Raw genomic sequence first — 22,027 nt, forward strand, 5'->3', positions numbered from 1 at the left:
ACCTTCTGTCCTTTTTCTTTGTTTTGATTTGCCTCCTTGTAAAGCATTAAAATAGAACTGAGGACAGTTGCTCTTTTATCAACTTAAGAGCTTGCTTTTTTTGGTACCAACAAATCATGACTATATTTAGAGAGATAGCTTTTGCTGGAGGCTTTAATATGGCTATTAAAAATAGATTACAAATACATAATCTTGTTCTCTGCGCTTCTATAAATTGTCTTCCTTAGGCCGATTCCTTAATTTACCTTTTTTTCTGGACTGTTGTTTTGACTTAATAGTACACATAACACACCTCATTCATATAATATATATTGTTTTTTTTTTTTTTATTAGAAATCAATCACATTCATTTTGTGCTGTGAAAAATGTACAATTAGGGGAAGGGAAAACATACAAAAATAAATCATGACAAGAGATTCCAAATGATTCCGTCTGTTGAGGTATGACTTGGACTAACAAAAGGAACTGATCAAACTTGGAAAGACAATTTGGCAGGTAACAATTACTGACAGCTTGTGACAAGGTTATCAAAAAAACACTTTCACAGAAGACATGAGGTTCCATTACTCGTCGCGACACAGTGGAGAGTAATAACAAATATCCTGAAGCACGTTTGTAGAGATATTCATTCGTCCTATACACGGTTTGCTTTTATCCAAGTACGATGATCTACCTGTCACAGACACCTCCAAATATGGAGTCTTATGCTAACAAATCTCTAGTCAATAAATTCCTTGAATTACTAATACAGATTTGTTATACAATTTTCTCTATATGCTCTGTAAATATGAGGAAGATGGTAGAAAAGATTTGAGTCATTAGTAAGAAAAACTGCGTCAATCCTAATACAGTATCAGTCTTGCTTGAGCATCAAGCGCCCATCATATTGCACCATTTTCACACTGATGGTTAAAAACACGAATGTGTTGAAGTCACAACATCCGTGTCGGGAGCCTTCGCTTTTTTTTTTGTTTTTTTTTTGGTCCAAATAGTCCTGCAAGGCTGAGAAACGAACGGGTGATGATGAAAAAAGGTCTTCCCGACCTTGGATCCAACATTTTCTTCTTCCAAACGCACCGCCTCAGCAAAATCCCCCCCCCCCACAGTATACTGCTCCGCGTTAAAAGAGTCTGTAATTGTGGGGTGCTGGTTGTTTTGGTATCGAGGCAAAATGCGGTAAGAAAGCGGGAACACGCCGAACCGCCTCCATCACCAATCAGTAGGTTTGTCCCAATGCAGAGCGTACTGGATCACATTACAGATATAGTCCACCTTTTTTTTTTTTTTCACAGAACTGTTGTAGGTCACAGTAAAAATAAAAATAAAAAAAAAAAATAGGTCAAACAACTAGATTAAGTGCAATTTCTGGATAAATTGCATGGGAATGCTGAAAGCTGAATGCTAAGATTTGAATGCATGTGGAATGCTTATGAAGTTAATTGAGAGATAAATTATGAAATGATAACCTCCTGGTTACTGTAAGTTATATGTACGGAAGTGGGTGTGGAAAGTGATACTTAGAAAAAGTTCACTGTCTGTCCCATTGAAAATGAATGGGGAAAAGTTCATATTAATGTGAAATTGTGCAAATAATGTGGAATCAGACGAAATATACCTCGGGAGGTGTGAAGCTTTGAAGCAAGTTGAAATTTGAACAGTATAAATTGGAAGTATTAAGTGGGAGTTGTTATGCGGCAAAAAAAGTGTGGAGAATAAAAATCACAAAAACATGTATGGGAATTAACAAATTGCTTCAATATGATCATATAACGTTTCATGGGGCTGTTTTAAGCTCTTAAAGAAACCAATAGAAATCCAAAAACGGGAACACGAAACAAAATCTGTGCCTATCAAACTCCAACCGTGCTTTTTGCTCTTTTTGCTATGTCGGCTGGAAGAGGAGCAGCCACGTGTTCAAGTCATTATTCCCTCTCCAAAAAGCAGGACGGCAGACCACGTTATTTTGTTTTGTTGTCTCTGAAGGTCAAAAGAAGCACAGCAGGCATTCGTTAGCCACACGATCTCAAGTGCGGCTTTCGGGAACTCCGGTCCGGTCTATGTGGATGCCGGAACCCTCCGCCGGCCCCCCCCATTCACTCGGAGAGGCGACAATAACAAAGCAGCCCTCACTCTGTATTCCACTCTCACCCCCATCCTGCCCCGGCTGAGCATTTTTGAAGACATTGATTCTCGGACCTACTTTCCCATATTTTCCCAATACGGTTGACCAAACGGCCTCCTCAGACTTCTGTCTGCAGGTCGATGATGTCCTGAGCCACCATTGGGATGGCGGTGTTGCCTTTCTCCCACTCCACCGAGTGCAGCTCCAACGGCGAGGCGGCCAGAGGCTCCAAGTCTTTACGGACCCACGCGGGGGGAGACTGCTGCGGCAGGCCCCGGACCCCTTCCCAGGGCCTCTCCAAGGGACCCTGCTGTTTGTCCTGAAGGGGGACAAAAAAAGAAGAAAAAAAGATACGGCGCTTTAGTGACGCGATGATGTCGCTAGCCGGATGGAACTGAAAATGGAATGAGTGAATGAATGAATGAATGAGTGTTCTATGGAGGAAGCTGTTCCTCCTTGAGGCAAGTGCAACGCTACAATCTGATGGCGTGGCGTGGTCATATTCAGAATTGTGAGGTCATATTCAAAAGACTCACGCTTTGGTTCGTTTTGTCACTTCCTGCCGATGATACGCTCCATCTGACAGACTGTAGGAAGCAAGGAAGAAAACGCATCCTTTAATTCAGGTGAGCTCGTGTTAAACATAGCTCAGGACAAAATTTGTCACCACTTTGCCTCCCATTTTTGGGTTGGATTAACTCGAACTTGCTTTTGGTATGATGATGAGCAATGGGCGCCTGCAGCGGACAACGCGTTACCTTGCTGTCGGAGGCGGGCGACTCTCGGTCTTTATCGGCGTGATGCAACTTCCTGTTCAGGTCCTGGAACATGTTCTGGTGGCGCTTCTTTGTGTGCATTATTTTCTGAGGGACACGTTTAGAATCAAAATGAGCTTTGAAATCATGGATTGTGATCATATAAGATGACGTTTGGCAAAGTTTGACTGATAGTCACCTCAAAGTCGAGCTCAGCATAGCGGGACTTTTGTCTCTGCAAAAAATAAGGCAGAACAAATCTGGTTAGTTAGGTTCAATGAATAGGTCAGAAACACTTTTTTTATATATTACATATATAAAAGGGGTCAAATAAAAAAAATAAAAAAAATTCGAACCGGAAAAACTTTTTTTTCTTTTTTAATTTAAAAGATCAGAGTAGGGCTGCTTGATTATTAAAATAAAAGAAAAGAAAATAATTTCCATTATTTTGGTAATAATTGAAATCACGATTATTCAAAATGATCTTAGATTTTTGGGTACAAAAGAATATGTTGAAACGTAAAAAAAAATATACTAAATTATTTATTTACTTATTTTTAAGTTTCAAATAAAATTCTTTGAAACACTAATGATGAAAGTTCCTGTTGGACCAAACAAAATTTATAAAATGAGTTAAAAAAATAACTAAATTACAAGTTTTCGTGTATAAACCAGAAACATTGGAGTTTATCTGCTGTATACTTATAAATTGCCACAGAACTGTTTAAATAATTTCAATAAATGTATTTGTTTATTTTTTTATGATTATGGCAATTTTGTAATTGTGGAACGAAATTGTTTAAGCATAAAAAAAAAAAGACTAAATTATTTACTTTTGTAAGTTTCAAATAAAATGATTAGAAACACTATTTATATATTACTTATACATTTCCATAGAACTGTTTTAACATTTAAATATTTGAATTTTTTTATTTTTGAATGATTATGGCAATTTTGGCATCTAATAATTGAAATCGTAACAGAATATGGTTTAATTGCACAGCCAGAGTGCATTGAATCGAACCGAAACGAATTGTTCCACTTTGAAATATATCGAGGTAGGTTTCGAGTCGTCTTTTATTGGAAATAAATCTCTCGGAGGGAAATGGACGGCTCGTTTGCAGTACTGGCAGGTTCATTCAAATATATGTAAAATGACTCATTGCGTCATACCCTCTTGAACTGGGCCGTATCGTACTCCGCATATCAATAACTGTATTGAATCAATGCGAGCATGATAATGATTGTTGCCGTCGTACCTCCAAGGAGCTCATGGACAACGTGGAGATGGTCTCGCTTTTGGACATCATGGAGTTGATGGACTCAAAGGTGTTCTCCAGGCTGCTGTGAGTGATGTGAGACTCGCTGGACATGTTGTGGATGTTCTGGATGGGCGAGTCCCTCTCGGAGAAGGACACGCTGACCTGGTCGCAGGGGACGGACTTGACGGCGAAGGCGGCCTGCGGCTCGGCGAAGGGTCCGCTCAGGTGCACGAGTCGCGCCTGCGGCAGCTGCTCGGCGCCCATGTTGTACTTGGCCGCCTCGTCTTTGGGTTTGCTCCTGAGGGTGGACGTGGTGTTGGGCATGAGCACGGAGACGCCGCCCTCCGCCTGCACGCGGGCCAGATCGGCGTCCAGCTGCTGGAAGAGCTCGCCCTCGCACACGTACACGGCTTTGCCGCAGGAGGGCTCCGCCCCGCCCGCCAGCCGGCTCTTCTCTCGCTTCAGCGTGAGGGTGTGGCTGGAATATTCGGGGACCGCCTGCATGTGGCTCTTGTTGGACGGCAGCGTGTGGAAGTTGGGGCCCATGGGGAGAGGCATTTGAGGGGGGGACATCTTCTCTTCAGATGAGCCTTTTCAGAAAAAGACGAATGACAATCAAGCAGAGCAAGTGAAACGTATTTGTTACGAAATGCAAATGGACGTTTTTAAGGGCCAAAAAGTGGAAGTTTATGCTCACCTTGTATGCATGAATCGCCGTCCTTTTCCGTATCAGACTGCTGAAAAGGGAAGAAATATTCCATTAACGCACATGTTCATTTGGAGAGAAAATTCACACTCAGTAAATTATGGGATGTAACGATGATGGCGTCATCATGTTCACAATATTTCAATGCAACACAGCTGTTAAAAAAAAAAAAAAAAGTCAGCTTGATTTCCACTTGTGCAGTTCTAGCACCCTCTAGTGGCTAGTTTTTGAGGGCAATTTAATTTTCATTAGGGATGTTGTGGCGAGACGAATCGAGACGAATTGTCAGGTGAAATCGTAATATGCCTTTGAAGCAAGTTAATGTGAGGAGGAACTCAATGTGTGTGTGCATTAACATAATAATAATAAAACATAACATTGATGTTATGTACAAAAAAAGCACAATATTGTGCTTTTTTTATTTTTATTTTTTTTTAAGAATAAGCAATTTTTTATTTATTTTGTTGTTACAATATTGTGACCTGTTTTAAATATCGCCAACCTCGTGATAATTATTTCGTGATAATTTTGGAATCGTGATAATATCGTATCGTGATGTTTGGATATCGTTACATCCCTAGTAAATTAAATAAAAAATAATAAAAAAACATACGGTAAGCTGGTTGTGGCCATTGTGATGCGAGCTTCCGGAATCTCCATTGCCGTCATCCTTGCGGTCAACGACCCTGCACTTCACCGCTTCCTGAACCTGATAAAGGATTCGAAAAATGTTGCATTTCAACCACAGCTCGCAAGACGCACGCGTTCGTAACGCCGATCGAAACCAAAGTTGTCCCTCACCTCTCTACGGAGGATGCAGTGCACCATGACGATGATGAAACCTTCCAGGGAGTCGAAGATAGCGAAGAGGATTTGGAAGAGGGCCGAGCGGCGATCAGTGATGGCGAGCACAGCCGACATCCAAGTGAGGGCCAAGAGGGGCAAAACCACGCAGGAGCTCCAAAGCGATGCCCTGCAAACGGAAGCGGTCAGAGATTTTCAGCAAGCATTCTGACATCTTCTCTCAATCGTTAAAATGTAATGATCGACGTTCCCGACATTGTGAAAGGACCCTGAATGCACCATGTAGCTTGTAGCTAGCCCTGAGCAAAACCGTGTGATTCTGCCGTTGCTAAGCGTCCTTTAAGCTCTTTAGTGACTCGACAGGGCGATAAGCACAAAACCTTCACGCGAGATCAATAGAACCTACCCGGCTCTCTCCTTCAGCTTCACGTCGGTAATGCCGTCCTTGGACACGAGCTTGTTAAAGACCAGAATACCAATCACCATATTCACCTAAAAAAAACACACAAAAAATGCAAGGGTCCGCGTTAGAATGGAAAATACTAAAACGACGCATATTGGGATGGATTAAGATTTTGAGATCAGGTCCGATTACGTACCAAAACAACAGCGGCAGCCGGACCGACAAAGGAGTAGAGGAGGCCGCCCTCAAGAGAAAGCCAACAGCTAAAAAAAAAAAAAAGATGGAATACTTTTAATACCTGACTTCATAAAACCTCTTTCCAAAATACAGATCAGAAAATGCTAAAAACTTACTAGTTGACGGTTCCATATCCTTTGGCTTTCGTGAATCCCACAGACACGGCCACCACCAACGCAGGCAGGCCTAAAAAAAAACACACCAAAAAAAAAAAAGGTTAGCGCCTCCAATGAAAACGAGCACCTGAGAAAACCTCCAGCGAGAAGAAGAAGAAGAAGAAGAAGAAGAAGAAGAGAAAACCATTGGCGCTTACCCCAACCCAAGCACAAGAAGCGCTTGCGGATGATGCGGTTGCGCAGGCGGCCGGTGACGGCCATGTAGGACTGCCAAGCTTCCGTCAGCACCCAGCAGAACGAAGACAGGAAAAAGAAGTGCAGGAAAGCTGCGACCAGCGTGCAAACCACCTGAGGACGCCCCAAAGGAGGGAAGGTTAGAAAAAGCGGGTCGGGTTTGGACTTCAGAGCGCTTCCAATCGCGACCGGGATGCGAGCAAACCTTATTGCGAGCTTGCGTTTGTCCGACCAGAATGAGCGCGTTGGAGCAAATGATGGACAGGCAGAAGTTGATGAGGATGACGGAGCGCTCGGAGCGGATGTACCTGAAGAGAAGAAAGCGCTGAGTTTGGCGACAGAGAAAAGAGAGCCCACAACTTTTTGTTGTTGTTGACTTTGCTCACTAGGGGTGAGGGGTGAATATCAACTCATAAAACCATGAATCGATACTTTCAATACAGTTTCCACCCCCCGTAAATTAATGTGCCAAATAGGGCTTGACCGATTAATCAGCCGCCGATTATAATTGGCCGATTGTCGGCCAATTGAGCTAAATGACTAAATGATTATTTTCCCCTTAAAACATTATCGAAGAAAGGCGAAGTTTCCAACACTGTGAAAGTACCTTAAATGCACCATTTTGCTTGCGTAGCATTAGCAACTAGCAAGTGTGTAGCATATGTTATTCTGGTTATTTTCTTGTTCCGAAGCGTCCTTTAAATTAAGCGGTTTTATGATACCGCAGTTGGAGTTAATTGTAATACTAAATACACAACGTTAAGAATTAACTGTATATTTAAATACAAAACATGCTTTGTTTTTAAACCATCGCACGCGTAGCGCTAACAGGAAGTTAGCATCGATTTCGGGAGTGTTTTTCCTTCAAATAATGAATTGAATCGGATCGATTTTGGCAATCTGAATCGATACGCAGCCCGATTGCTCACGGGGCGACTTACTTCCACACGGAGACGTAGATGATGATGAGGAGGAGCAGGGTGAGCGAAGACACCCCACAGCCAACGATGAGCGTCACGGACGGGAGAAGCGCCTTGTCCATGATCTGGAGAGAGCAGACAAAAGAAACGCCCTTGTAAGAGCTGCACGAGCGCTCGGATGCGCATTATCGGGAAAAGCAGACGGCCCGCGCAAGGTGACCTCAAGGTGAGCGCGTCGGGAAGATTCATTTCCTTTTCGCCAAACAAAGAGATTGTTCAGAGGGAACAGGAGACAACTTGCTGCCGCTGCTTTTTGCGCCAAGCTTCGACTCCGCGGGGGGTGAACAGGTGGACCGTTATCACCAGCGCGTTCATCTGTCACCATCCGCCCTTTTCTCATCTCTGACAGCAGCTTCGCGCCCGACGCGGCCAGTGGCCTTGATCGTCCCCGCGGTTACAACCGGTTTCTCTTTCAACGCTGACGCCGCGTACGCAAATCTCACTTCCGAATGGCGCCCTCGAGGTGGTTAATTGCGCAGATCACAAAACAGTACTGAAGGATCTCCATTTGAGTTATTATGTATTGTGATCCATTTTCTGTTTTATGCAACTCTACTCAAGAACATTCTGTTGTGTCCTCTTGCTCTGCAACTTCTCTATCTGGGTTGCACTATACGAGTCTGGCTTTGACCTAAATATGAAAGCATGTCTTATGTCTGTCCTTGCCTGCGTCACATGATCCCTTTTGGAAGAGAAACAAGCAAGACGCATTTCACTGTTTGACCACAAGCTGGCCCGTTTCGTCTCGTATCGTATCTTTGGAAATGAGACCGCATCGAAAGTGAGCTAACGCGCTGAAATGTTTTACATTTCCTCTCCCTGCCTCACGCTGATATTTTTTTCCATCGAGCTCCAAAATGTCCAGAGCGGACGTTGGCGATCGTGGGCGGCAGCGGGAAGAAAGGGAGCCGTCAATGCAAAACCAGACGTCCGTCTCTCATTGGTTCACATCTTTGCCATTGTCAGACACATTGAGGCTGAGGAAGGAGGAAAGGGGGGGGGGTTATAATTGAGACTTTGTAGATAATGCCTGATGGAGCGCTGATGTGTGAGGCTGCTTGAGGTCAAACGCAGACTGAAATCTCGGACGTAAAACAACATGCAGCGCAGTCAACAGCTCTTAATTAACCAGTTTTACTAAACGGGCATTTTTAATGATGTATTTATCTGTTTGTTTGCTGTCAGATGCAGCAATCGGTGCAGGCAGAGATGGCCAGATCACATCCTCTGCCAGGAGGAGGGGCAAGGAAAGTAGGGGCTGTTTTTCTTTTCTTGTTTTTTTTTCCTTTTTTCTGGCCCCCAGCTTCTCAGTTATGAAAAATCCCCCAGGCCGAGTTAGCGCTGCAGAAGCCGTTACCGTGGCAACTGGCTAGAGCAGCTTCTAGGGCAACACAGTCTACAGGGGAAATATATAACGTTGGTTTTTTTGGCGCATGATTGAGAAACAGAAGTCATTTACGCTGTTAATTTCATGCAAAACAAAACCAAAAAAAATGTATACTTAGGAGACGTCCTCATATAATCTCAATAAAATACATACAGTTAGTATAAAAATGCTTAGCACAAGATCACATATCATGCTATGTTTTCACGCCTTACATAGATTTTTTTTTTTGCATGTCAAAACATCCGTTCCCTCACTATTACATCTTAAAATCCTATTTTGCCATCTCCTGCACCGAGACAAAGAAGCGCGATGCAAATGGCTCGAAACGCAAAGCACTCGCACGGCGCGTCGCATTTGCACACGGCGCCAAACGTCTATGCCCGGTCGACAAAAAAAAAAAAAAAAAAAGAAGCGTTTTGCGTGCTCACGTTGGCGGGACTTACCGAGTCGAAGTTGACGTGCGCTAAGATGGCGAAGGTGGAGAGGCTGTCACACACGCATTTGGTTCGGAATGAATGGACGGGCACGGCTCTGCAGCTCCGCGCAGACCACGAGCCAAGCAGGGAGGATCTGCACGGGCGAGGGGGGGGGGGAGCAAAAAAAAGAAAAAGAAAAAGCACCCACCGGCGTGAGGAGGAGAGCAAAACAGAGGCTGCTTTGAGAGCTGACAAAGCTCATTAAAAATGCGTCTTGATGATGGGTTGTCATGACAAACGGTTTTCATATGTTGCATTTCCCAATCTATTCAATCACACTACAAAAGGTGGCCATTTACATCTATTAGTGACACCTTTTCATGTTATGTGCGAAATTATTTGAAGTTTTGTATTTAAACACTATTCAAACACTATTGAGAATCAATACAAGAGCTGCAGCAAAAAGTTTCCCTCCCTAAAATATGCATTAATTAGCACTTATACTTTTATTATTTGGATGGACTTGAGGGCGTTTGACATTTTAAGTGCGCTAGTCTGCATTGTTCAATGGGAGTGGAAGTGTTTGCTTATTAAAAAAATAATAAAATAAAAAATTGGGGTGCGTACCAATTAGTGTTGTTCCGATACCGTTTTTTGGCTCCCGATACCGATACCCAGCCTTGCAGTATCGGCCGATACCGATACCATACCGATACTGAAGTTGTTTTTTTTCTCAACATGAAAAAGCTGTCCTGCCATTGGTTCAGAACATTCAAGGGCCAATAGGATATCTTAGATCGGCATGCAGTGAACATTTCACATATCAGTGAATGTCGTGCACGAGCAAGACGCAAGATGCTGCATCCAAAATCCTATATTAGCGTTGGAATTAATGGTATCGGCATGTTACTTGTGGGTAGTCACCGATACCGATACCACTGTTTTTATGCAGTATCGGTATCGGAACAACACTAGTACCAATATTAGGTATTGGTATTGGGCTGATACCTGGCCTTAAGGTATTGGTACTTGCACATCCCTATCATTTTTTTTACATAGGATTTTCAATAAAATGTCGTTTTTTATTTTTGGTTTTGTTTTTAGGGTGGGGGCATTTTATGTATAAAAAGTATTTATGTGTGACAACTTAAGAGGACTCGTACTGGTATCGAAAAAAAAAACAATCTTGCTATAGTTCATTTGAGGAGCTAAAGTTGAATTATGAATCACGTTTTCCTGCCATACAGCAAGCGTGTCAGAGACGCTTGCTGTGGAAATGATCGGCCAACATGTTGTGGCACTCGTCTGTCCTCTGTGTCATGAAAAAAGGCACCAAACAACATTATCACTCCCCCCTCTGGTGAGTCTCAAGGTGGATGAATGTTCCATGCGGTGACAGATGCATGACTAAAAGAAGGTTCGAGCCGGTGACATTGCCACCCGCGAGAGAAAATACAAGTGTGAGTAATGACTTTGATGCACGCTAAAAAAAAAAAAAAAGACACGACAGAAGTCAACACTCACGTTTCACTTTCGTCCCACGAGAGGCACGTCTCGTTCATAGTGTCCTAAAAAAAGGAAGCAGATGGGAGACGACATTGTGAGGAATCTCGGCGTAAAACCAAAACGGGCAGTTGGCAAATATAATATAATAATATAAACGTGTGAGAAGCCACACTTATACATGCATCGATCTATAAACAGCTGAGCAGTTACAGAGGCTCATTACTGGGCCCAATTACTGCGAGTCCTCATCATGGACTGACCAGCTGGTTCGGCAGGTTTTCAGCTGGCAAAACGATCGGCAAATGTCACCGTTTGGACGCAAATGTCAACAAAATGTCAAGCTTCGCGTGCGCCGCGGTGAGCAAACGCCCAGCGGGGGCGCTGCTGCTTTTTTTTTTTTTTGAAATACTGAGGCTCTGAGACCGTCATCGACTTACATTGTGGAGATGCGGGAACTCGATCTCGACGGGAGAAGACAAAAGCAAAGGGGTGGGCTTGACGATCACTGTCACGACTTTTGAATTGAGCAGAGTTGTGTTGCTGCGGAAAGACAAAAAAATAAAATAAAAGATGCGGTCAGTGTGCAATTCAAATTCGTTTTTGTGTGTGTAACCTCCTAAACCAGTGTGGTGTCCAAACTACGGCCCGGGGGCCATTTGCGGCCCGCCGTCCATTTTTTAGTGGCCCGCGACATATGCTAAAAATGGCATTTGACTCGGTTCAAATCAAATAAAAACAAAAATGTTTGGAGATGATCAAAGTAAGAAGGATGGGTATATCAAAAAACAAGTGCCATTAAAAGGTTATTTTAGTGAACTAAAACTAACGAAAAAACTAAAATTTAAAAAACAATTTCGTTAACAAAATAAAATAAAAATGAAGATGCTTTTTTTTAAAAAGAAAACTAACTGAAACTGCATTTTATGTTTACAAAACTAACTAAAATAAAACTATAATTATAGCAAAAATGTCCTTCGATTTAGTCTTTGGTAATTAATTATTGAGACTTTGGGGATGATTTTAAATGTGACTTTCAGTAGATTTATTTTGATCTAAACTGGAATAATGACGTCGCACCCATGGTGTTTTTTAAATGTTGTGCACGAATAATACACATAGAAAAAAACAACAACAACTAATACTGAAACTAACTAACCTAAAACTAAGCATTTATTAAAGAACTAAAATAAAAAAAAATAACAGAACCACCTTGAAAAATAATTAAAACTAACTAAATAAAAAAAAAAAAAACTCAAAACAAAATAAAAACTAAAATGAAAAGTTCCAAAACTATAATAACCCTACTTCCATATTCAAATAAATTGGTTTATATAATGTAGCATTTTTCTAAATAAATTACTTTCTCTTCCTAACATGATGTGGCCCTTCTGAAAAAGTTTGGACACCCCTGTCCTAAACAATTCAATAATTAGCCCTCCCATGAATTATATTCATCTTTTCCCCTAGTTTAAACGTGTGGTTGTGCATTAATGTTACAGAGGGAATAGTGTGGGCGCCATCTTGTGTTTGCAATGAGAATTACATGAAAAGAACAACAAGATTACCTCTGAAAGGAAAGAAACGACGTGAGGTTTCTGTAAAGGACAATGCCAGTCACAAACGCGTCATTGCCATCTGAAAGCAAGAAAATTATTGCTTAGATACATATTCAAGTCCATGTTGTGAAAAAAACAAACATTTTTTTTGTGTGTGTGCATCTTACCACTTTGTTCGATTGCCAGAGCATCTCTGGAAACGGATATTTTCTCCTCAGCGGTCCTGACCCAGTCGAACATTCCCCTCCAGCCCTTAGCAGGGAAAGTGAAGTTGGAGCTGGTCGAGGTCGGCCGCTTGTGGATGCTCAGCACTGAGGAGAAAACAGACACAGCACACACACAGAGCGTCACATATCGAAAAGTGATTCACAATATGAAGTTTGCAGACGAGATTGGAAGTCACACTTGTAAATCCGGACAAGCTCGGAGACGGCAAGTAATTTGATTGACTGATGGATAGCGAGCGGCGGTTTGAGATGAGGCCTCACCTAAATTCTCGGTGACTTCATAAATGTCCTGGAAGCCGCTCATTTGCATCCCGATCATGCTGACGGAATCCTCCACGAGACGGAAGAACTCCTTCACGTTGGCGCCCATCTGGGAGGAGGAATGTGTGAAAAAGGACGGTTGAGGAAAAAAAAAAATGTTTTTTTCCATGCATCTGTCAAAATGTAACCATTTTGTCACGCTTCATTAACTCATTCACTCCCGGCCATTTTCACTGAAGCGACCGCCTGTTTGACTGGATTTTGATTGATTTTGCTAAACAACATGGAACCTGACCAAAAGAAAGATTAGAATCTCTTCTTTTATCAGAAAAAAAAAGTGATTTGTATCTATTTCCGTTTTGCAGCAATTAGCAATTAGAATATAGCCAAGTTTCATCATTCGTCACAAACCTGTTGAAAACACTGGCAAAAAGAGCTTGTTGCAACATGGCTGATCTGTTATACTTTGCTGCCACCAGCTGGCCATTTTTTGAAATAACTACGATTGCTGTGACCTCCTCAGGTCCTAAGTTACATCAAAGCGACCTTCTATATTTTAGAGCATAAACAACCCCCGTTTATACGTTTTTGGGTTTGAATGAATTAAAACAGTGATCGTTCACAAATTTTCTAAACTGCTTGTCTAGAGCATGTTTTTGGAATATGGAAGAAAGTCATCCTTGTATCTTTGGCTGAAGAGTATGCGAGGGAATACTGAGCACAAAAGTCACGATTTTATCAACAATGAAAAGAATTAATAATCTCTTTCAGTCATGACTAACCATCTATTATGTCTTTTCTATGCTGAAGTCCGCCCACTGCAGCGAAAGCCTCGCTTGTTGCCAGGCAACCGCCAAACTTCCTCAACGCCATAAATGGACGGGCTGTTGATTCATTCTGGTGTTTCTACAGAATTTCCTCTCCGTCGCACTTAGCGGAGGGGGAGGCCTGCCCCGGACTTGCGTTATCTCTGACGCACAAACCGGAGCCATGTGGGATGTTTGCGATGAAACGCGCGCCGTCTGTGTCCCCTCTCAGCCGAGCGCGGCTTGGCGGGACGGCGTGGAGAGTCGCAGATTGGCGAGTGGGCGCCGCGCGCGTTTCCCTGAGTCAACCGCTCGCGCTCGCGCTCACCCATCAAGTGTTTACTTTCACTTGTCATTCCCATTTGTCATGCAGTTCTGCGCAGACGTTTAGTTTTTGAGCTGCTAAACCGCTTCACAGGAACTCAAAGTTAAAACGGTTAAAAGCGGTGATGTCATTAACACATCTGTCACAAGTTTGCCTGCTAATTAGCTCGGACTTCTTTTCACGCTGACTCACTTTGAATATGTCCATCACACCCCCAACCCGAAAAAAGAACGTCAGACAACTCGCTTCTCACGTACCAGCTGTGCCTCTTCCCATTTGTCGTGATGTTCCTCTTTCAGCAGGTTACTGATCGTCTGGACATAGTTCTGGGGAAAAAAAAAAAAAAAAAAAGTGTATAAGAAGATATGTAGCAACAGACAGCTTCATTAAAAGAGGAAGTAAAATCATTTAAAAACAATAATATGTCACTACCTGTTTTTATCCCTCTCGGGGCGGCCATTTTGCGATTTCACAGTTGCTCAGCATTCAGGTAATGACCAATCACAGTTCACCTGAGTTTGATCATGTGATATACTCAAGCAGAGCCGTGATTGGTCCTTTTCTGTGTGCAACTGTGATGTCATATCCTGCTGAGAACAAGTGACAAAATGGCCGCCCCCCGAGCTCCGGGTGGCGGAGTGGTACCGTCACCTGCCTTCGGGTGCATGTGACATGTGTTCGCTTCCCCACCTGGGAGACCATGTTTGTGCGTGAGTGTGTAGAAAAAAAATAAAAAAATAAAAAATAAAAAATAAAAAATGGCCACCCCCTGAGATGGCTAAAAACAGGTGGATTTTGATATTTTAATCCATACTCTTTCCCCCCTCACATCATGTATTGGGAAACATTTCCAAAGCTAACTTTCCATTTACCTCCACGTCAGCATTGCTCAGCCTCATCCTGGTGGCCTTGTACAACTCGGTGACGTTCTTCAGGATTTCCATGCTGGCCATGAGGTCGCCGCTGTACGTCGCGCTCTCGTCAGTCGAGAACCTCAATCGTGAAATCACCTCGCCGATGCCGTCGACGCTTTGAGCCTTCTGCGCTTTGGTGATGTAATCCCTTGACTACATTGAGGAGAGTGGAAAGGATTTGTGAAGATTCTGCTTTTGGGAGATGTGATTTTTTATTTTTATTTTTTAACTTACCAGGCTCTGAATGTTCTCGTAGTTCTTGGAGACACACTTGATGTAAGTTGGGCTCTCCCAAGTGGCGAGGCCGACAGCGTTGAGACTGCACCGGCGAAGAATCAAACCTGCACGACAGTGTTTATACGGTGAGGCGAATATAGATATAAATAAATCCAAGCATCTGTTGCCAATGATGTACCTGCAGTGTCAGCGGGACACGAGATGGCAGCCATGTCTCCGGCTGGAGTTTTCTTCCACACAACATCTCCATCATTCTGCTCAGGGCAAATCTCATGGGGCTCTAAACGATGACATTTCAAATCACGTTAGCTTATGAAATGATCTTCAATGAAGCAGCTCACTTTTAAATCCATTCACACAACCAACCGGGGCATCTCTTTTCATTGCAGCGCTTCTGCTCGCCTCTTTCGCCAGGGCAAGGCTCGCCGCCAAAGAAAGGCCCGTCGCAAACTCGTTGTCTCTGCTGGATGCCTCCGCCGCAAGTCTTGCTGCAGCTGCCCCACGAGCTCCATGCGTGCCAGCGTCCGTCAACTAAACAGTAGCACATACCGTCAAATACGCGTTACGGGTGATATTTATGGATGTATTTTGACTTCTTTACCTGGGCATTCTTTCAGGAAGCAGTTGATGGCCTCCTTCCAGCTCCCGTGGCACTCTGAGCCCCCGTAGGATGGGCCATTGCATTCCCGGGTTCTCTGCATGGTACCGTTGGAGCAAGAGGCGGAACACGGGCTCCAGACCGACCACTCGTTCCAGTGTCCGTCCACTGGAGGGCAGCAAAGAAGCATCAATGATGAGCACCTCGCAGCAACTTTGGTGTGTTTTTATTTACTTGTATTGATACAAGTCCACTGCCGTCAAGTCTTTTTCAGCACTAATATCAATTTTGTACACTCACCAGCCACAACATCAGCTCAAGCTAATCAGCTCAAGTACAAGATAGCATTTAACAAAAATTACAGGCTCCCTCTTGACTGAGCGTATTAATCTAATAGTCGGTTTATGATTGGGAGTGAGACTCATTCTATTACGATACTGAATTTTTGTATGACATTTGGTGACTACATGAATGAAAGTCAACTCACCAGGGCATACAGCAATGTTGCAAAGCTTGTTCTGTCTCGACGGCCCCTTGCAAGGCTCTCCTCCATTCTGGGGCAGCCTGCACGTGCGAGTGCGGTCACGGTAACCGCGACCACATGTGGATGAACACAAACTCCACGGGGTCCATTCGTCCCAGGCGCCATCGACTGCGAGTCAAAACAAAAGAAAGCAACGTGACGCAACGGCCAACCATCACGCGGCGTCGCTCCCCGCTCGTCTGGACGTTACCTGGGCAGACGGCGGTGTTGTTGCAGGGCCTGTTTTCCCGCAGGGGTCCGGTGCATTGGGTGGTGAAGGAGGAGGTCGCGCAGACGCGGGTGCGGCTTTGCCAGCCTTCGCCGCATGTCACTGAACACGCACTCCACGGGGACCACTCATCCGTCTTCGTATTTGCTGAACATAAATGGATTGGAGTGGGTTAAACTTTGGAAAATTCACATAAACTTGCATCAAATGAGTGCAAACCGAACTTACCGATTTGGGTTGAAACTGCTCCAAGGCTCGAATCATCAGCATGATCTCTCCTCATACCAACAATAGCCCGCAGACCCTGGCTCTTGCTACGTTCTTTGCCTGGAAAGAAGAAGAAGATGATCGCATTGTAGGCGATCCAGCCTGCCAAATGGCCCCGCGAGATGACTGAACATAATGAAAGGTTACCTATACAGGCGCGTGGGTTGCATGCCCGTCCTTCTTCAAGCGTCCCCTCGCAGACGGCATCGTCGGGCTGACAGGCTCGGCTGCGCACCTGGACGCCACCCCCGCACTCCTGACTGCAAACTGACCAACGGCTCCAACTGGCCCAGCTTTCTGCAACACAAAATGGAGGCATTGGATTGGGCCTGCAACTGAACCATTATTGCAATGATTCATCTGTCAATCTTTTTTTTTTTTTTTAATGGAAATTACTGTCAAAAATGTTGTTTTTCAAAGTTAAAAAAACAAAACAAAACAAAACAGTGTATCTATGTAACATATCGCTACCTCGCGGTTCACTTTTTGTGGACTTTTATTTGTAGCGCCATTACAAAAGGACGTGCATCGAATTATTTATAACAACATTTTGATGTAAATAAGCATTAAAATTCACACTCGTGCATAAAGTATAACTCAATTCATCGTGGATGGCAGTGGATTGCATTTCCACACTGCTCGGTGAGAGCGGACATATTCTTTTGTTTGCAAACCGGAAGTACATATGCGAAAACCTTTAAACATAAATAAAATTAGTAATTAGCCCTCCAAACAATGAGAAACCCCTTTTTACTGTCAAAAAATATTTTTAACCTTATTTTTTTTAAAGCCATGAACTTATTTATATTGGAAAAGCCTTAAAAGCAACACAACAAGTTTACTATACAGTACAGCTATTTTTCTTAACTTGACTAAGTATTTAGAAGGGTGGGAACTGTGTGGTGGGTTTTGTTATGGCTCAGTACATGTATAACTCGCCCCCCCTCCCCCCAAAAAAATAAAATAAATAAATAAATAAATAAAACAAACATTTGGAAGCGGAATTGTGAGCGGACGTGGAAGGTGAGGGAACACTATATAAATCTTCTGTGAGTGAATAGAGAGTATGACTCCAAAAAATTAACCTGAGACAGGAAGTGTTGAGACGGCGTTTAAGGACACTCTTTTGTCTGCACTCAAAGCTGATAGTTATTCGGCCTGAAATTGCTTCAAACCACTGCAGGGGCCGACAGCAGCGTTGCTATGCCGACCGCAAGCGCGCTTCGATTTTCACCGCCAGCTGACTGTGAGGTCTTTGTGCTCCTTCCCACCTTTTTCTCCTCCATAAACACACCCGCAGCCTCCTCACCCAAGCGGCGAAGTTAAACACGCTCGACTTGCGAGACGACCGAGTTAGTGAAGCGTGCGCTTCAGGTAGTTCATCCAATTAGGCTTGAAAGATGCACTGCTGTCACATCTTCGATTTGCTTCTCATTACTTTGCGGCGGCGGAGTGCACATCCCTCGCCCGAGCTCGTGCTCGGCGGACACTTATCGTCAGTATCAACATGTTCCGAGACGCAAATTAAAGGGTCACCGAGTGGTGAGGTGCGCCGGGACCGGCGCCGGCAGAACATGACCTCCTTGAAGCAAGCGAGCCCGTGTGAGTGTGATTACAAAACAGGTAGAGAAGGTGAACCCTGCGTTCCACTTACTGATGATCTCGGCAGTCTGTCCGTTGTCTCGGGGCACCGGAAGGCATTTCTCGACGTAGACGCCACCCCTGTAGCAGCTCCCCGGCTTCCTTTTTGGGGTCTCCCAACACTGGCAGGGGGTGTTCATGATACCGCAGGGATACTCGTGGGTGCTGCTGGACAGGCACTTCTCCAGCCACTGGCACAGCATCTGGCAGGCGGGCATACTCGGGTTCCTCTTCCCCACAACCAGAAACTCGGACTTGAATTCGCTGACGCCAGTCGGCGCGTTGTCGTTCTCCGGGTTGCTACTCGAGGCCACCTTGCGGATCTGCAGGAACTGCTTGCTGGATTCAATGTAGGTGACGGTGGTGGAAGCGTCGCACAGCCGGACGACCTCGTCGTAGCTCTCCATGCCCAGGTAGGTGCGGGACGTCTCGATGAAGGAGTCGAACTGGAAGGTCCTGATCTGCCTCGGCGTGCAGGAATCGGTGGGCTTGGTGATCTTCATGTAGACGGTGTAGCGGCGGGGGTCGGGGTTCTGCAGGGTCCAGGAGCACGGCACCGAGGGCAGGTTGGCGGTGGACGAGAACACGCCGAAGAAGCGGCTTTGCTCGAGGGTCGCGCAGGTGTCGGAGGCCGGACCGGAGGGAGTGCAGGAGGTCAAAGTGAAGAAGGAGAAGAGTAGAAGAGCGGACGGCGCCATTGGGTCGGCGTTGGACGAGAATTTCAATCTCATTTGCTGGTTTTAGTACTTCAGACAAGCAGTGATGTCAATGAAGGAGCTGCAGAGGGACAGCACAGCATACAATTGTTTTGATATTTCTCAGACTTTGCATTACAGAGGTTATAATCGAGCAAAAAAGAAAAAAGTGGGTCAGACGAATGTGTAGAATATGATTGACATGTAAAGTTTGGTGTTCCACAGGGTTCAATTCCGGGGCCCCTGCTGTTTGTTCTACTTAAGTGCTCTCTAAAAGGTGACACTCCCTGTTCCTGTTGTCTTGAATTTGAATACAATAAAATCAAAACTTTGTATCATTCAATAATGAAGGGCGCTGTGAATTTGCACAAAAAAAACAACAAGGTTGAGAACTACTGGACTAAAGTAAAGAGTGAATGAACCAACCCGGCAGGTTCTCTGCAGGATAATTGTGATGAAACTGCAATTACAGCCCCTTCACAGAAGGCTGCATTGCCAAGCTTTTAGTCTTTCCTCCCACACACTGAACCGAACTGTGAAGCATCTGCGTCAGTCTGACGTCCATACAAGCATTACCACTAGCGACGGCGGCCACTTACATACTTTTTTTTTTTTTTTTCTTTTTCTTCGCACAAAGCACAGCTCTTATTACACGGTAAACAAGAGGAATGATTAGCCCGTGCCCGAGACTGATTGCATGCCAACGCGCTTAATAGCAAAGCACACCTGAGATGAATATATGCAAGAGTCTGCTGATGCAAAATGCACGAGTGCCAGTCCACTTTTCAACAACACCTAACTTGGCATGATGATGCAGATTGCATTTTCTTATGAGTATGCAACAGGTACCATTTAAGCAATCCAGGATGCAGAAAGTGCACAGAGTCACTTTCGACACCTCCACTTGACCTGAGCTCGCTGAATAGACGGGACACGCGCTGGCTGGTTGCTAAGCAACGTCACTCGCTTGTGTTCAGTGCAATTTGCCTCTTATTCGTCTGCTTCGTCGTTCCTTCGTGACTATTAAGGTGCACAATAAGGAGCTCATCATGAAACATATATCTGAATATAAAGCATCAAGGCAACGTCGCTTATATGATTTGGTAATTGCAGAGGCATTCACTCAAGACTTACACCTGCACTTTTCAGGCTACATCTGTTCCTCCCACCCCGTGTCTCCACTCTGTGAGCAGCATAGCAAAGACATCTGCTTTGTATAGAGAGCGCTGTCTCTCTTTCTCTCTATCGTCCCCCCCCCCCTTCCGCCTCCAACCGGAAGCTCCATGAATGTGCATCGGATGAAGCACACGGCGAAAGGAAAAGAAAGGAGGTCCAGCTGCCGTCGACGCACATTGCCCACTTTCCCTCCTGACCTTTTCTCTCACTTCACCCCCCCCCCTTCTTCTGCTCGACCATTTGTTGCCACCGGCAACATTTCGACAAAACAAGCAGGCGAGGGAGTAAGCTGGGGACTGTCGTCATGGAAACGGGGTTCGGCATATTTTGGGTCAAAACTGGACTGCTGCCGTTCACGGTTTCGAAGTGTAAAAGAGAACAGAGCAGCATTGCAAAAAACAACAACTAAGTTTTCTTTCTTCAGACTTTCCTTTGCATGGCTGACTCGACCACCTTGACAAATGTGGGACATAAACAGCAATTGAGTCTTCTGACCTGTTCTTTGTGAGGGGCTCTTTTGCCCGAGCAAAAGCCATTTGGAAGCCATTATAGGTCAACTGTTGCACTCAAATTGCTCACGTTTTGAGAAAAAATAGCCACAACAAAATGACAACAAAGCCATTATAACCTCTAAAGTTCAAGCAACTTGACAGAAAGTTCAACTAGTTCTGCAGCAACATGGCAAAGTTGTGCACAATTGTGAACTTCAGAGCACACGCAAGTGCATGGACGAGAGTTGAGATTTCAGCACCATGGACAGCAACTGGAAAGTTTCAATAGAAGCTGCACAGCAACATCACTTAAAAAAACAAACAAAAGTCAAATGAAGTATATTTTCTTACCTCGTCTTTCAACTTGAGGACTTCCGGACGTGCGGCACGGAGTTGGTTCTGGCCAAACCTTTTTTTTTTATTCAGTCTTCGACTCTAAACTAAACAAAAAAGATGCGCCAGGTCCCCTCCTGACCCGAGTGGGTCAGCCCCAAGTGTCCGTGATGCCCACAAGCAACTATTTTACTTTCAAAAGGCGACTCTTACAAACTCCAAAGAGTTTACTACCAACTTTGTTGAGCTGCTATCTCCAGAAAAAAAAAACTGGCGTATAGCTTGGCGTCGTGATGAATCTGGCTTTGCGGTGGAGCTCCAGCTGACAATTCCGGAGAACCAAAACGGTCTGAGCTCCACAATCAATGTTGGTACTTCTACTCCCGGCTTCGGAGTCTTCTTGCTTGTGGCACACTGAAAGCGGCTTCAGTCTCAGTGTAGCGTGTGGCCTTCTCCTCGCCGTTTATATCCAACCCCGCCCCCCCGCCCTTTGCAGTCGGTGCGTGGATGAAGTGAATGAGGCAGCACCGAGATGGGAGGGGAGGAGTGTGTGTGTGTGTGTGTGTGTGTGCATGCGTGGGAGAAGTGTTTGCGTGCGCGCGCAAGCCTGGGAGTGTGAGCGTGTTTGCGCACGGAGCCGCGAGGAGTGCAGGGAGGGGAGGGGGTGCGTTGATGCAGGAGTAGGGAGGGAGCAGTGCGCGCATAGATACAGGCGATTATCAACAGCAAACTACGCAGATATCAACGCAAAGCCAAAGGTACCGGAAGGAGGATGAGCGCAATCAGCGAGCGAGAGGATGAAGCTCTTGGACTGAAGCCA

The 22,027-nt window shown here is 44.6% G+C and overlaps 1 protein-coding gene and 1 long non-coding RNA gene across 4 annotated transcripts; one reads left to right on the forward strand and one right to left on the reverse strand.

Moving 5' to 3' along the window:
* Positions 1 to 326: 326 nt before the first annotated feature.
* Positions 327 to 21,662, reverse strand: LOC144007138 (adhesion G protein-coupled receptor B1-like). Of its 3 annotated transcripts, none has more exons than XM_077506505.1 (32): positions 21,226 to 21,662; positions 18,526 to 19,289; positions 17,019 to 17,168; positions 16,833 to 16,931; positions 16,587 to 16,751; positions 16,340 to 16,504; positions 15,856 to 16,020; positions 15,621 to 15,785; positions 15,433 to 15,534; positions 15,252 to 15,358; positions 14,976 to 15,170; positions 14,361 to 14,429; positions 12,973 to 13,081; positions 12,652 to 12,795; positions 12,494 to 12,563; positions 11,366 to 11,468; positions 10,947 to 10,990; positions 9,450 to 9,576; positions 7,581 to 7,684; positions 6,845 to 6,947; positions 6,603 to 6,753; positions 6,406 to 6,475; positions 6,249 to 6,315; positions 6,056 to 6,141; positions 5,647 to 5,818; positions 5,459 to 5,554; positions 4,837 to 4,873; positions 4,137 to 4,729; positions 3,077 to 3,112; positions 2,881 to 2,985; positions 2,659 to 2,709; positions 327 to 2,441 (listed from the first exon to the last, which is right to left on the reverse strand). In XM_077506505.1, the coding sequence occupies exons 2-32, from the start codon at positions 19,241 to 19,243 to the stop codon at positions 2,241 to 2,243; spliced, it is 4,569 nt and encodes a 1,522-aa protein (XP_077362631.1). In that variant the 5' UTR covers positions 19,244 to 19,289; positions 21,226 to 21,662; the 3' UTR covers positions 327 to 2,240. The 3 variants fall into 3 exon arrangements, with proteins under 3 accessions (XP_077362631.1, XP_077362630.1, XP_077362632.1); XM_077506504.1 differs by having other exon boundaries at positions 4,837 to 4,876; positions 21,226 to 21,661; XM_077506506.1 differs by lacking the exon at positions 2,659 to 2,709 and having other exon boundaries at positions 4,837 to 4,876; positions 21,226 to 21,661.
* On the forward strand, positions 7,615 to 17,587 carry LOC144007141 (uncharacterized). Its single transcript, XR_013280093.1, has 4 exons — positions 7,615 to 7,785; positions 14,987 to 15,379; positions 15,644 to 15,792; positions 15,872 to 17,587. It is a non-coding gene; the product is annotated as an uncharacterized LOC144007141 (long non-coding RNA).
* Positions 21,663 to 22,027: the final 365 nt, after the last annotated feature.

The sequence above is a fragment of the Festucalex cinctus genome, chromosome 19, assembly GCF_051991245.1.
Source record: "Festucalex cinctus isolate MCC-2025b chromosome 19, RoL_Fcin_1.0, whole genome shotgun sequence".
Classification (NCBI taxonomy): domain Eukaryota; kingdom Metazoa; phylum Chordata; class Actinopteri; order Syngnathiformes; family Syngnathidae; genus Festucalex; species Festucalex cinctus.